An 11,788-nucleotide genomic window follows, 5' to 3' on the forward strand; every position below is an offset into this window, starting at 1 on the left:
ATTTCATATGGTAGACAGAGCTTAAAATCTTGGATGATCAGGACAAAAATTCAAGTCATGCCACCAAGCCATGAAGAACGCCAACAACAAAATAAAAACCGACTTTTTTTAATGTTCCTTCGTCTATGAAAGTCATGGATGATCAGGACAAAAATTCAAGTCATGCCACCAAGTCATGAAGAACGTCAGACAACAAAATAAAAACTGACTTTTTTAATGTTCCTTCGTCTATTTTGTATTTTGCATACCCGAGTGTCATGAAGAACGCCAGACAACAAAATAAAAACTGACTTTTTTAATGTTCCTTCGTCTATTTTGTATTTTGTATTTTGTATACCCGAGTGTCGATAAGTATGATATTGATAAGCACGATTTCCGTTTAAAAATTTAATTAATTTCTTTTATCCAACACTGAATAAAAATAAAAATAACCCATCACTGAAAACCAAGGCCCACATTTATTTCTGTTAATTTAGTTAGTCCAATAAATTCAGATTGCACCAAGCCCCCAACAATAAATTCGGATCTTTCTTCCCTTGCGTTGTCTACAATCACGACGGAGAGATGACCTTTTTCTCCAGCAAATATTCCTGCTCTCTTCGATCAGTGCTTCTATGACTACCCGAATACGATTCTCTCTGCGTCCATCGGCATTATGTGCGTGGAATAAAATTTCTTTGAATATTAGATAAACAATAAGATTATTCGGCCTGGATCCATACCCAAACAAACCATAATTTACCCGCAGCAAAGCGTGGGCAGTCAATTAGTTTACTTAATGAAGTCGTAATCAGATTCAGCCCCACCTCAACTAAACAAAACCAGAAAAATTATATTCTTTATTCTTGATTAATGCAACCACTTGCAATTATTAAACCCGAGTGCCATTACTTTAATGTAGCGTAGCTCTGTAATTCTTGATAAAGGTGTAGATTTGTTATATATTCATCTGGTCATACCAGGGCCAGCAGAAGAGTGGGTGGCCCTCTGTCATGGAAACTTATTCACTTCCCACCACAGCTCTCTTTCTGACAAATGTGATATTGATTTATTCGCTCTTGGTCTCAGCCAATCGGCAAAATCTGAAAGAGAGCTTGGATCCGTCTCTGCTTCCTCCAAACTTTCTCTTTGGGACTGCCTCTTCTTCTTATCAGGTCTGTCTTAACACACACAACAGGAAGAATTAATTTTTCATGGCAAGGGTTTTGACTTTTGAGAGGGAAGAGAGTTTATTTTCTTTAGTTGTTGTTGCAGTATGAAGGTGCTTATTTAGAGGATGGTAAAGGGTTGAGCAATTGGGATGTTTTTAGCCACAAACCAGGTAAGAGTGTATGTATATGCTTCACTTATAGATATATGATCCATCAATATTGTAATTTCAAGTAACAAGCACAATCTACATTGTTTTACTTTGTGCCTGTGGTTTCTGTCTATCCAGGAACAGTAAGTGATGGAAGCAATGCGGATGTTGCCTTGGATCAATACCATCGTTATCATGTATCAACATTTACTTCACTCTTCATTTATTTTTTTCTTATTAAGGTCCTTGTGAGTATTTTATGCGTTTGGAATAGTAGTAAACTTGAGGATCTTACAGAAAATTTTCTTGATAGTGATCTATCATTAAAAACAATATACATACATATATATATATATATATATATATCACTGTTGACCCGTGATAAATGAAACAACAATGATAGTAAAGACCTTGTATTTACCTTGTGAACTGGATATATAGAATGTTCTTTGATTGGCATTCTGTTGTGCATCAAATAGGAAGACATTGAATTAATGGAAACCCTTGGAGTAAACAGCTACAGGTTCTCAATTTCATGGGCACGGATTTTACCCAGTAAAAATCTCTCTTCCACTTATTGAATCTGTTAATTTTCTAGTCATATTATTCTGCCTTTGGTGAATTATACCATCTACAATTTTCTGTTAACAGAAGGGCGATTTGGAGATGTCAATGTGGCTGGGATTAGCTTCTATAACAGGCTTATAGATGCTCTTCTACATAGAGGTATTTTCTACTTCTGTCATCTATAAACACTTATCATTAAGTGTCGTTAACATGATCCGGCTATTTGCAGGGATTGAACCATTTGTAACATTATCTCACTTTGTTATTCCTCAAGAACTAGAGGATAGATATGGAGGTTGGCTAAGTCCCAATTCACAGTATGTAGCTTATTCTCCATTCATTCAACATGCAAGAAATAAGGGACAGGTCAGATTCAAGTAAATAAAACCATGTCATTCTTCTTCTTTTCCAGGGAAGATTTCGCATATTTTGCAGACATATGTTTTAGGTCGTTTGGAGACAGGGTTAAGTACTGGGTTACCTTCAATGAGCCTAACCTGCAAGCTTCAATGGCTTATCGTCTAGGAATACATCCACCGGCTCGCTGCTCACGCCCATTCGGGAATTGTACTGCTGGGGATTCAGAGAAGGAACCCTTTGTAGCTGCACATAATATGATCCTATCTCATGCAGCTGCTGTAGATAATTACAGATCCAATTATCAGGTAACCGAGCAATATATTCTGTAAAAGAAGAAAAACTAGCCTCGTAGACGGCTTTTGTCATCAATTTACTAACTGCTTTCACAGAGAATTTATTTGCTGAATCTCAAAGTATAGCAATAGATGTCTTCAAGGCATTGCAAACTCACTTCTATCAGTACATTTTCAGAGGGCACAAGGAGGCAGCATTGGGATTGTTTTATATAGCTCATGGTTTGAGCCCATCAGTAACTCTACAGCAGATAAGTTAGCCGCCGAAAGAGCTCAATCCTTTTGGTTAAAATGGTAAATTTCTTTGAACAAACCTGTACTGAAACTCTCATTTCCTGGCAAGAAATAACATGCATAGTTTGAACAGGATCTTGGACCCAATTATATATGGTCGATATCCGCCAGAGATGAGAAAAGTTCTAGGATCTATTTTGCCAGAATTTTCAGGCACTGACAAGCAAAAACTGAAGCAAGGATTAGATTTTATCGGCGTCAATCATTACAGTAGTTACTTTGTCCAAGATTGCATCTTTTCTTCTTGTGAACATGGACCAGGAACCTCGAAAACAGAAGGTTCTTATAGACAAACCTCAGAGAAAAATGGAGTACCAATTGGGAAACCTGTATGTATCCTCAACCTACAACCATTATCAAAACTTAAAAAGGTCTCTTAAGCTGTCACTAAGACTAATTAGTTGATGCAGACTACCATCTGGTGGCTAAATGATTATCCAGAAGGAATGCAAAGGATTGTCACCTACGTCAAAGAGGCATACAACAATATACCCATCTTCATTACGGAAAATGGTGAGTAGGAAAGAAAAATCCTTCCCAGCTACAATTTTCTGCATCTCCTGATATGATCGAACTGGATTTTGTAGGGTATGGTGAAGTGACTAATCACAATTTGAAAATTGGCGAATATCTGAATGATGTCAAGAGAGTGGAATATATGGCTGCGTACTTAGATGCCCTCTTGTCAACGGTAAGGTAAGAATACATAAGCATTCTGCTGGTCAATGGTAAAGTTACTACAGAACCTGTTACTTATATTGCTGATTCTGGCTTTTCTTGGTGTTTATCTGTCAGAGATGGAGCAGATGTGAGGGGGTATTTCTACTGGACCTTGCTTGATGACTTCGAATGGACAGATGGTTATACAGAAAGGTTCGGACTTCACTATATTGATTACAGCACACTGAAAAGAACACCAAAGTTATCAGCAACTTGGTACAAAGAGTACATAGCAAAGCATAAGGTGCTAAAGGTCCAAATGCCAGAACCTGATAGACAACATTATGAATATTAGCACACTTCTTGTCATATATATTGTTCTTATCTTTTTGAGGTCAATATTGAACCAGATACAAGGCATGGTAATTGCCCTCTACTTCTGGTATTATACCGGCGACTGCTTCACAAGATGTTTCCAACATTAAATTTCTTGTTCAAAACACGCTCATGATTACTAACAAAGGGAATGTCATAACCTTGTAGATGGATGTATGCCATCATGAATAAAATTTCGGCAGTCGAATGTAAGCTTTTTCACACCACCAAGGGTTTCTGCCGCATAACTTTTCTCTCCATCATTCCACAAAATTTCACATGCTTGAAGATCGATCATTCGATTGCATTATTCGGTTCCTTACCCTGGCTGCTGTGCAATCCACACTTCAACAGCTATTGTCTTATGATCCTCATTTGTATATTCCTTCTTTTTGTTGTTCTGCTCTTTTGAATTTGACACATAAAATATTTATCACTGGAGTTTTCAGCATTCTCTTCTACTTTTCTGCTAGTTCAGCTACTTTTCTGAAGTCTACAGAGATGCACTAGAACTATCTTGTAATTGTGCATCCCAGATATCCCCTGCTGTGCTTGATTATGAGCCATTTGAAAGAAAACACAACTTGGTCAAATGACAAAAATTTGGCAGGAAAAGTATCCATCTTTGGCTGATATGCTTTATTGAACACAATTTACTCGTTTAGTTAAAAACATGAAAGTCATAATCAGCTTCAGCCCCACCTCAATTAAACAAAACCAGAAAATTATAATCTCCCTGTCCAGAAAATTATAATCTTGCTGTCTGGAATATTATTCGAGATTAATTGAACCACTTGCAATTATTAAACAAGAGTGCCATTACTTTAATGTAGAACCGCAATTATCAATGAAGTTGCAGATTTGTTATATATTCATCTGGTCAATACCACGGCCAGCAGAAGAGTGGGTGCCCCTCTGCCATGGCAACGTATTCACTTCACACAGCTCTCTTTCTAACAAATGTGATATTGATTTCTTCGCTCTGCGTCTCAGCCAATCGGCAAAATCTGAAAGAGAGCTTGGATCCATCTCTGCTTCCTCCAAACTTTCTCTTTGGGACTGCCTCCTCTTCTTATCAGGTCTGTCTTTACACACACACCAGGAACAATTGTTTATGGAAAGGGTTTTGAGAGGGAAGAGAATTTATTTTCTTTAGTTGTCGTTGCAGTATGAAGGTGCTTATTTAGAGGATGGCAAAGGGTTGAGCAATTGGGATGTTTTTAGCCACAAACCAGGTAAAGAGTGTATGTATATGCCTCACTTATATATATATGATCCATCAATACTGTCATTTCAAGTAACAAGCACCATCTTAAGGCAAGTATAATCTACAAGGTTTTACTTACTTTGTGCCTGTGGTGTGTCTATCCAGGTACAGTAATTGATGGAAGCAATGGGGATGTTGCTTTGGATCAATACCATCGTTATCATGTATCACCATTTACTTCACTCTTCATTTTTTTTTCTTATTTAGGTCCTTGTGAGTATTTTATGTGTTTGGAATAGTAGTCAACTTGAGGATCTTACAGAAAATTTTTCTTGATAGTTATCTATCTTTAAAAATAATATATATATATATATATATATATATATATCACTATTGACGCATGATAAATGAAACAACAATGATAAGCAAAGATCCTGTATTTTACCTTGTGAACTGGAAATATAGAATATTCTTTGATTGGTATTTATTCTGTTGTGCATCAAATAGGAAGACATTGAATTAATGGAAACCCTTGGAGTAAACAGCTACAGGTTCTCAATTTCATGGGCACGGATTTTACCCAGTAAAAATCTCTCTTCGACTTATTGAAATCTGTTAATTTTCTGGGCATATTATTCTGCCTTTGGTGAATTATACCATCTACAATTTTCTGTTGACAGAAGGGCGATTTGGAGATGTCAATGTGGCTGGGATTAGCTTCTATAACAGGCTTATAGATGCTCTTCTACATAAAGGTATTTTCTACTTCTGTCATCTATAAACACTTATCATTAATCTTTAACATTATCTGGCTTTTTGCAGGGATTGAACCATTTGTAACATTAACTCACTTTGATATTCCTCAAGAACTAGAGGACAGATATGAAGGTTGGCTAAGTCCCAATTCACAGTATGTAGCTTATTCTCCATTCATTCAACATGCAAGAAATAAGGGACAGGTCAGATTCAAGTAAATAAAACCATGTCATTCTTCTTCTTCTCCAGGGAAGATTTCGCATATTTTGCAGACATATGTTTTAGGTCATTTGGAGACAGGGTGAAGTACTGGGTTACTTTCAATGAGCCTAACCTGCTAGCTTCAATGGCTTATCGACGAGGAAAACTTCCACCAGCTCGTTGCTCACGCCCATTCGGGAATTGTACTGCTGGGGATTCAGAGAAGGAACCCTTTGTAGCAGCACATAATATGATCCTATCTCATGCAGCTGCTGTAGATAATTACAGATCCAATTACCAGGTAACTAAGCAATATATTCTGTAAAAGAAGAAAAAACTAGCCTCATAGTCAGCTTTTGTTATCAATTTACTAACTGCTTTCACAGAATTTCTTTACTGAATTTCAAAGTATAGCAATAGAGTCTTCAAGGCATGGTAAGCTCACTTTTATCAGTACATTTTCAGAGGGCACAGGGAGGCAGCATTGGGATTGTGGTACATAGCTCATGGTTTGAGCCCATCAGTAACTCTACAGCAGACAAGTTAGCCGCTGAAAGAGCTCAATCCTTTTGGTTAAAATGGTAAATTTCTTTGAACACACCAGTACTGAAACTCTCATTCTCTGGCAAGAAATTACATGCATAGTTTGAACAGGATCTTGGACCCAATTATATATGGTCAATATCCGCCAGAGATGACAGAAGTTCTAGGATCTATTTTGCCAGGATTTTCTGGCACTGACATGCAAAAATTGAAGCAAGGATTAGATTTTATAGGCATCAATCATTACAGTAGTTACTTTGTCCAAGATTGCATCTTTTCTTCTTGTGAACATGAAGAAGGAACCTCTAAAACAGAAGGTTCTTATAGACAAACTTCAGAGAAAAATGGAGTACCAATTGGGGAACCTGTATGTATCCTCAACCTACAACCATTATCAAAACTTAAAAACGTCTCTTAAGCTGTCACTAAGACTTATTAGTTGATGCAGACTACCATCTGGTGGCTAAATGATTATCCAGAAGGAATGCAAAGGATTGTCACCTACGTCAAAGAGGCATACAACAATATACCCATCTTCATTACAGAAAATGGTGAGTAGGAAAGAAGAACCCTTCCCGGTGACAATTTTCTGCATCTCCTGATATGATCGAACTGGATTTTGTAGGGTATGGTGAAAAGAATAATCACAATTTGAAGATTGACGAATATCTGAATGATGTCAAGAGAGTGGAATATATGGCTGACTACTTAGATGCCCTCTTGTCAGCAGTAAGGTAAGAACACATAAGAATTGTACAAGACTAGGCAATAATAAAACAAAATGCTGGTTATTGGTAAGGTTACTACAGAACCTGGTACGAATATTGCTGATTCTGGCTTTTCTTTGTGTTTATCTGTCAGAGATGGAGCAGATGTGAGGGGGTATTTCTACTGGACCTTGCTTGATGACTTCGAATGGATAGATGGTTATACAGAAAGGTTCGGACTTCACTATATTGATTACAGCACACTGAAAAGAACACCAAAGTTATCAGCAACTTGGTACAAAGACTACATAACAAAATATAAGCTGCTAAAGGTCCAAATGCCAGAACCTGATAGACAACATTACGAATATTAGCACACTTCTTCTCATATATATTGTTTCTTATCTTTTTGAGGTCAATATTGAACCAGATACAAGGCATGGTAATTGCCCTCTACTTCTGGTATTATACTGGCTACTGCTTCGCAAGATGTTTCCAACATTATATTTCCCGTTCAAAACACGCCCATGATTACTAACAAGGCATGGTAATTGCACTCTACTTCTGGTATTATACCGGCAACTGCTTCACAAGAAGGTTTCGTTATTTGGTCTAAGACATCTTTTGGCATGGGAATCCTTTTTTTGACTAATAGAGTTGGAGGATCAAAAGTGTGTTAAATGCTAAGCAAAGCAAAGCAAAAAAAAAAAGAAAGTGGTGAGAGATAGTAAACTTAGGTTTTGTTTGTCATCACTACTATTGTTTTTAGTTTTTAGTTTTCAAAAATTTTTAAAACACAAAAAAGAGGTTTTCAAAAAATTTTAAAACATCATACACACAACGACTCTTTTCTCTCATTTTCGGATTGGATCCGACCAGAGCTTTTGGGATTAGTCCAGAGTCGGCTTTGGGCTTGGGTTTGTCCCGGGCTAAGCTACGGGCCCGGGTCAATTCCACATTGGGCATGGGTCGGGTTTTGGGCTCTGGTCGATCCTGGGCCGGGCCATGAGCTCTGGTCTTTAGTAGATCCAGCACGAAGCTTCCTCTCCCAGACCTCATTCACGCAGCTCAACCCTCGTGAAAGTAGATTGGAACCACCGAAACCACCGCAAGTCTGCCCTAATTGCCGCCTGCCGCTCCACTATGTCTGTCTCCACCAAATCGACAAGTTTGTGTATGCCTATATTCATTTCCTGCATATATTGAAACATTTCTTGCTACTTTCTTTATTTCCTTAAATATTGTGAGAGTAGGTAGAATAGAACTGCGAATCATTGATGGATATGCGACATGTTCGAATTTTTTACTTTGATTTGTGGATTCTCCAATTTATCCATGTATTTTGTGCTTTGCATTTACAATTGTTTCACAAAACAAAGTACTCCCCCGTGTTTCATTCTGCTTTGTCATTTTGCTGGAGTAGGTTCAATTTTATTCTGCTTTTTCATTTTGATCAATTTACAATTGTAGATGGATCATTTTTAGGCATTATATTGAACACCTGCTTTGTCATTTTGCTAGTTTGATGATAGCTAATATTTGGTCTCAAACACATGTAGATGGACTCACAAAACAGTGCATACTTCACTTGCTAGCCTATTGAGTGGAGGATCAAGCACCGATGATCCATTGTTACCCAAAATTATGGTGACCTTAATCAGTATATATAGTGTCAATGTGCCTCAAGTCACCAATACCCCTTCCATTGCTAGGAATAATCAACGGGGATCTAATTTTGCAATAGAGGATGATTTCATGCTCATTTCGGCGTACCTAAATACTTGTTTAGATCCGGTGATTGGAAATCAACAAAAGTTAGGAGCATATTTGGAAAGGATTGAGAAATACTTAAATGCAAACAAGCAAGTTCATTTTAAATTTTTTTAAGCTATTTTTTAAAAATATATTTAATAAATATTCGTTTTATTATATATATATATTTTTTTTTTTTGAAATTAATTTAAATTGAAGACATTATTAATATTATCCCAAACTTAATTGTATTTGTAATAATGAGTTAAAGTTAGTTAAATTGGAAATTAATAAAATATTTGATGTGTTGTTGAAATGAGGGATATGGTTGGAGTGATGTTAAAATATGGATCCTCTAAAATAGATTTTTGGTTAAAATGGAAGAAATGATGTCCCCAAAATAGAGTTGTGGGTTGGAGGTACTCTTAAACCCTGATGTCCTTTCTCAGCTGAGGATGGTTGGTAATATTATAGCCCTTATATGCGATTACATACACGTTTTCGCGCTCATCAACTTCAAAAGTTTGATCTTTTCTAATATTAGACTCACCCATGAATAGTTTTAAAAATCATACCACACCGATTAGATCTTCAAACTAGCAGGTACCACGGAATCTGGGGCAGAGGGAAGGAGGGTTGTACTGTAATCAAGTGCTTGTATATATATATAGAGAGAGATAAATTCTCTTATAAAATCCTAAAGTGAGGTCCTAAAATGAGTTCCTAATTTTTAGGGTTCAAAATATTTTTGTTAAAATTTTTTAAAAAATATATTTGTATTTTGATTGGACTTACAAACCCAACGATATTTTTTTGTTCGAAACAAAAATCAAACTCAACATGAAAAGTGTATGATAATTCTGGATTGTTGGATATAAAACAAAAAATATTTCATACACTTTTTAGGATGCATTTGATTTTTGTTTCAAATAAAAAATATATTTTTGGGTTCGTGAGACTGATCAAAATGCACAAATATTTTTTTCCAAATTTTAAAAAAATATTTTGAACTCTAAAAATGAATCCTAAAAGTTAGAACCTTATTTTAAAATTTTACAGGAGAATTACTATATATATATACCATTGTGGGATCCCTCGCCCTTAGCAATGTGTGGACCTACCTTAAAAGGCAGGTTTTAAATGTGCAAGTCCGCACTTTGTTCAAGTGTGGGATCCCGCACTTGAGCAGTGCTCTATATGTGTGTGTATATGTATGCAGTACAAACTTAACAATTGAAACTTAAACGTGACTGAACCATTACTCACTAACTGTCAAATAAAGGCTCAAAAGTCAAAACCCATAAATCCCATGAGCCACATGGTTCACAAGATTATTGTAGACATTGTTAGAAATTTAAATTCAAACACATTAACAAATATTGTTCGTTTTAGGACACGAGCCCTCCTTTCGGATTTGCTTTCCTAGGCCGTCTCTCTAATACTTAGGCACATAAAATGTGTTTGTTGTGTGAGAGGTGTTTGGACTTTGTTATTATATGTTACTCGATTGAGTTATGTCAATCCAATGTGAAATTACAAATTATTGATTGTTGGGAAAAACATTCATACCAGATCACCCTTACATATTATCCACCGATTCTCTTTTAATTTGCAAAAATATTAGGGATCTCATCTCGGTAGTGAATCTTGTCCCTTGATTGATGTAGGTGTAGAGGACCCATAAAATCTGATGATTGAACTAGAGAGTGAGACGGATGACTGTGATATATGTCACTTTTGTTTAATTTGACTACATATTAAAACGTGACGTTGAATATGTGGCTTGTAAGAGCAACTGCAGTAGTATTAATTTACTAGCCCAGCAAAAATCTATATTGGGTCCCACTTCTATTTCATAAAAAATCAAAGTAAACACGTCTCTCAATACAACAATATCAACAAAACACATCTCCCAATATAACCACATCAACAAAACACAAATTCTTATACATTTTCCTTCCCACCCAACATGGTGACCAACAAATTCTCATTCCCTCCATGTTGTCCCCAATAAAACTACACTACAACACAATCTTTCAATATAAAACACATCTTCCAATATAGCCACATCAGCAAAACACAAAACTCAATAGAACCACATCAGCAAAACACAAATCCTCATACATATTTGTTGGCCCAGACAAAATAATACCATTGCAAGTGCTCTAAACACCAATTTGTTGTTGCCGACAATCAATTTTGGTACGACTCCAATTTGGGAGTGAAATGCAAAACATTGACAAACAGATTTTTATCATAAACTCAAGATGTCTATGACAGTAGTATTTTCACTATCTTGGTTTCCTTCGATTGAATAAAACATCTAATTCCTAAATCTAAAAATATCCCTAGCTAGCTACTATCACTCACTGACCTACGTGACGGCCGTACGTTGTTGTTTCCCCTGGCGACTTCTTGCTCCAGGCATAGCTCACTGCTCCTGTTTGGACACCCTATATATCTTGATCTCCACCTCGCCAACTCGCTGCAGTTCCGGTTTGGACTTAATATGGTGGTCATCCCTTATCTTGGTCTTCTACGTATGTCGTTTTGCAGTCAATGCATAAGGGCGTTTTTCATGGCATATGCATTGTTAGGGCCCGTTTGTTTAACAATTTTTGAACACAATATATGCTACTAGTAACATATATTGTGGTCATGCACCAAACAACAATTTCTGGGTGTGTATTCCGAGGCAATATGAAGGCAATTTTATGGTCCTTTCAAAATTGTCCAGAAATGGACCATTCTCAAACATTTTACAACCATTTTC

At 36.5% G+C, this 11,788-nt stretch overlaps 1 protein-coding gene across 1 annotated transcript; it reads left to right on the forward strand.

The window, feature by feature from the left end:
* Nucleotides 1–930: 930 nt before the first annotated feature.
* LOC119987970 lies at nt 931–7,824 on the forward strand. The gene is made up of 24 exons (XM_038832884.1): nt 931–1,154; nt 1,255–1,321; nt 1,439–1,497; nt 1,780–1,855; nt 1,952–2,026; nt 2,097–2,184; nt 2,280–2,532; nt 2,699–2,814; nt 2,888–3,143; nt 3,225–3,327; nt 3,402–3,510; nt 3,610–3,828; nt 4,703–4,928; nt 5,018–5,084; nt 5,222–5,280; nt 5,564–5,639; nt 5,737–5,811; nt 5,879–5,966; nt 6,062–6,314; nt 6,479–6,594; nt 6,668–6,923; nt 7,005–7,107; nt 7,182–7,290; nt 7,418–7,824. Exons 1-24 carry the CDS (start codon nt 993–995, stop codon nt 7,635–7,637), a joined length of 3,231 nt encoding a protein of 1,076 aa, XP_038688812.1. The 5' UTR covers nt 931–992; the 3' UTR covers nt 7,638–7,824.
* Nucleotides 7,825–11,788: the final 3,964 nt, after the last annotated feature.

Source organism: Tripterygium wilfordii, chromosome 21 (assembly GCF_013401445.1).
Source record: "Tripterygium wilfordii isolate XIE 37 chromosome 21, ASM1340144v1, whole genome shotgun sequence".
NCBI classification, from domain to species: domain Eukaryota; kingdom Viridiplantae; phylum Streptophyta; class Magnoliopsida; order Celastrales; family Celastraceae; genus Tripterygium; species Tripterygium wilfordii.

Excerpts from the sequence above, each read along its gene's own strand:
- LOC119987970 (XM_038832884.1), top strand. The coding sequence starts at position 993 with ATGGAAACTTATTCACTTCCCACCACAGCTCTCTTTCTGACAAATGTG. Across the intron at positions 2,027-2,096 it reads AGATGCTCTTCTACATAGAG|GGATTGAACCATTTGTAACA; the intron begins GTATTTTCTACT and ends GGCTATTTGCAG. Across the intron at positions 3,328-3,401 it reads CATCTTCATTACGGAAAATG|GGTATGGTGAAGTGACTAAT; the intron begins GTGAGTAGGAAA and ends TGGATTTTGTAG.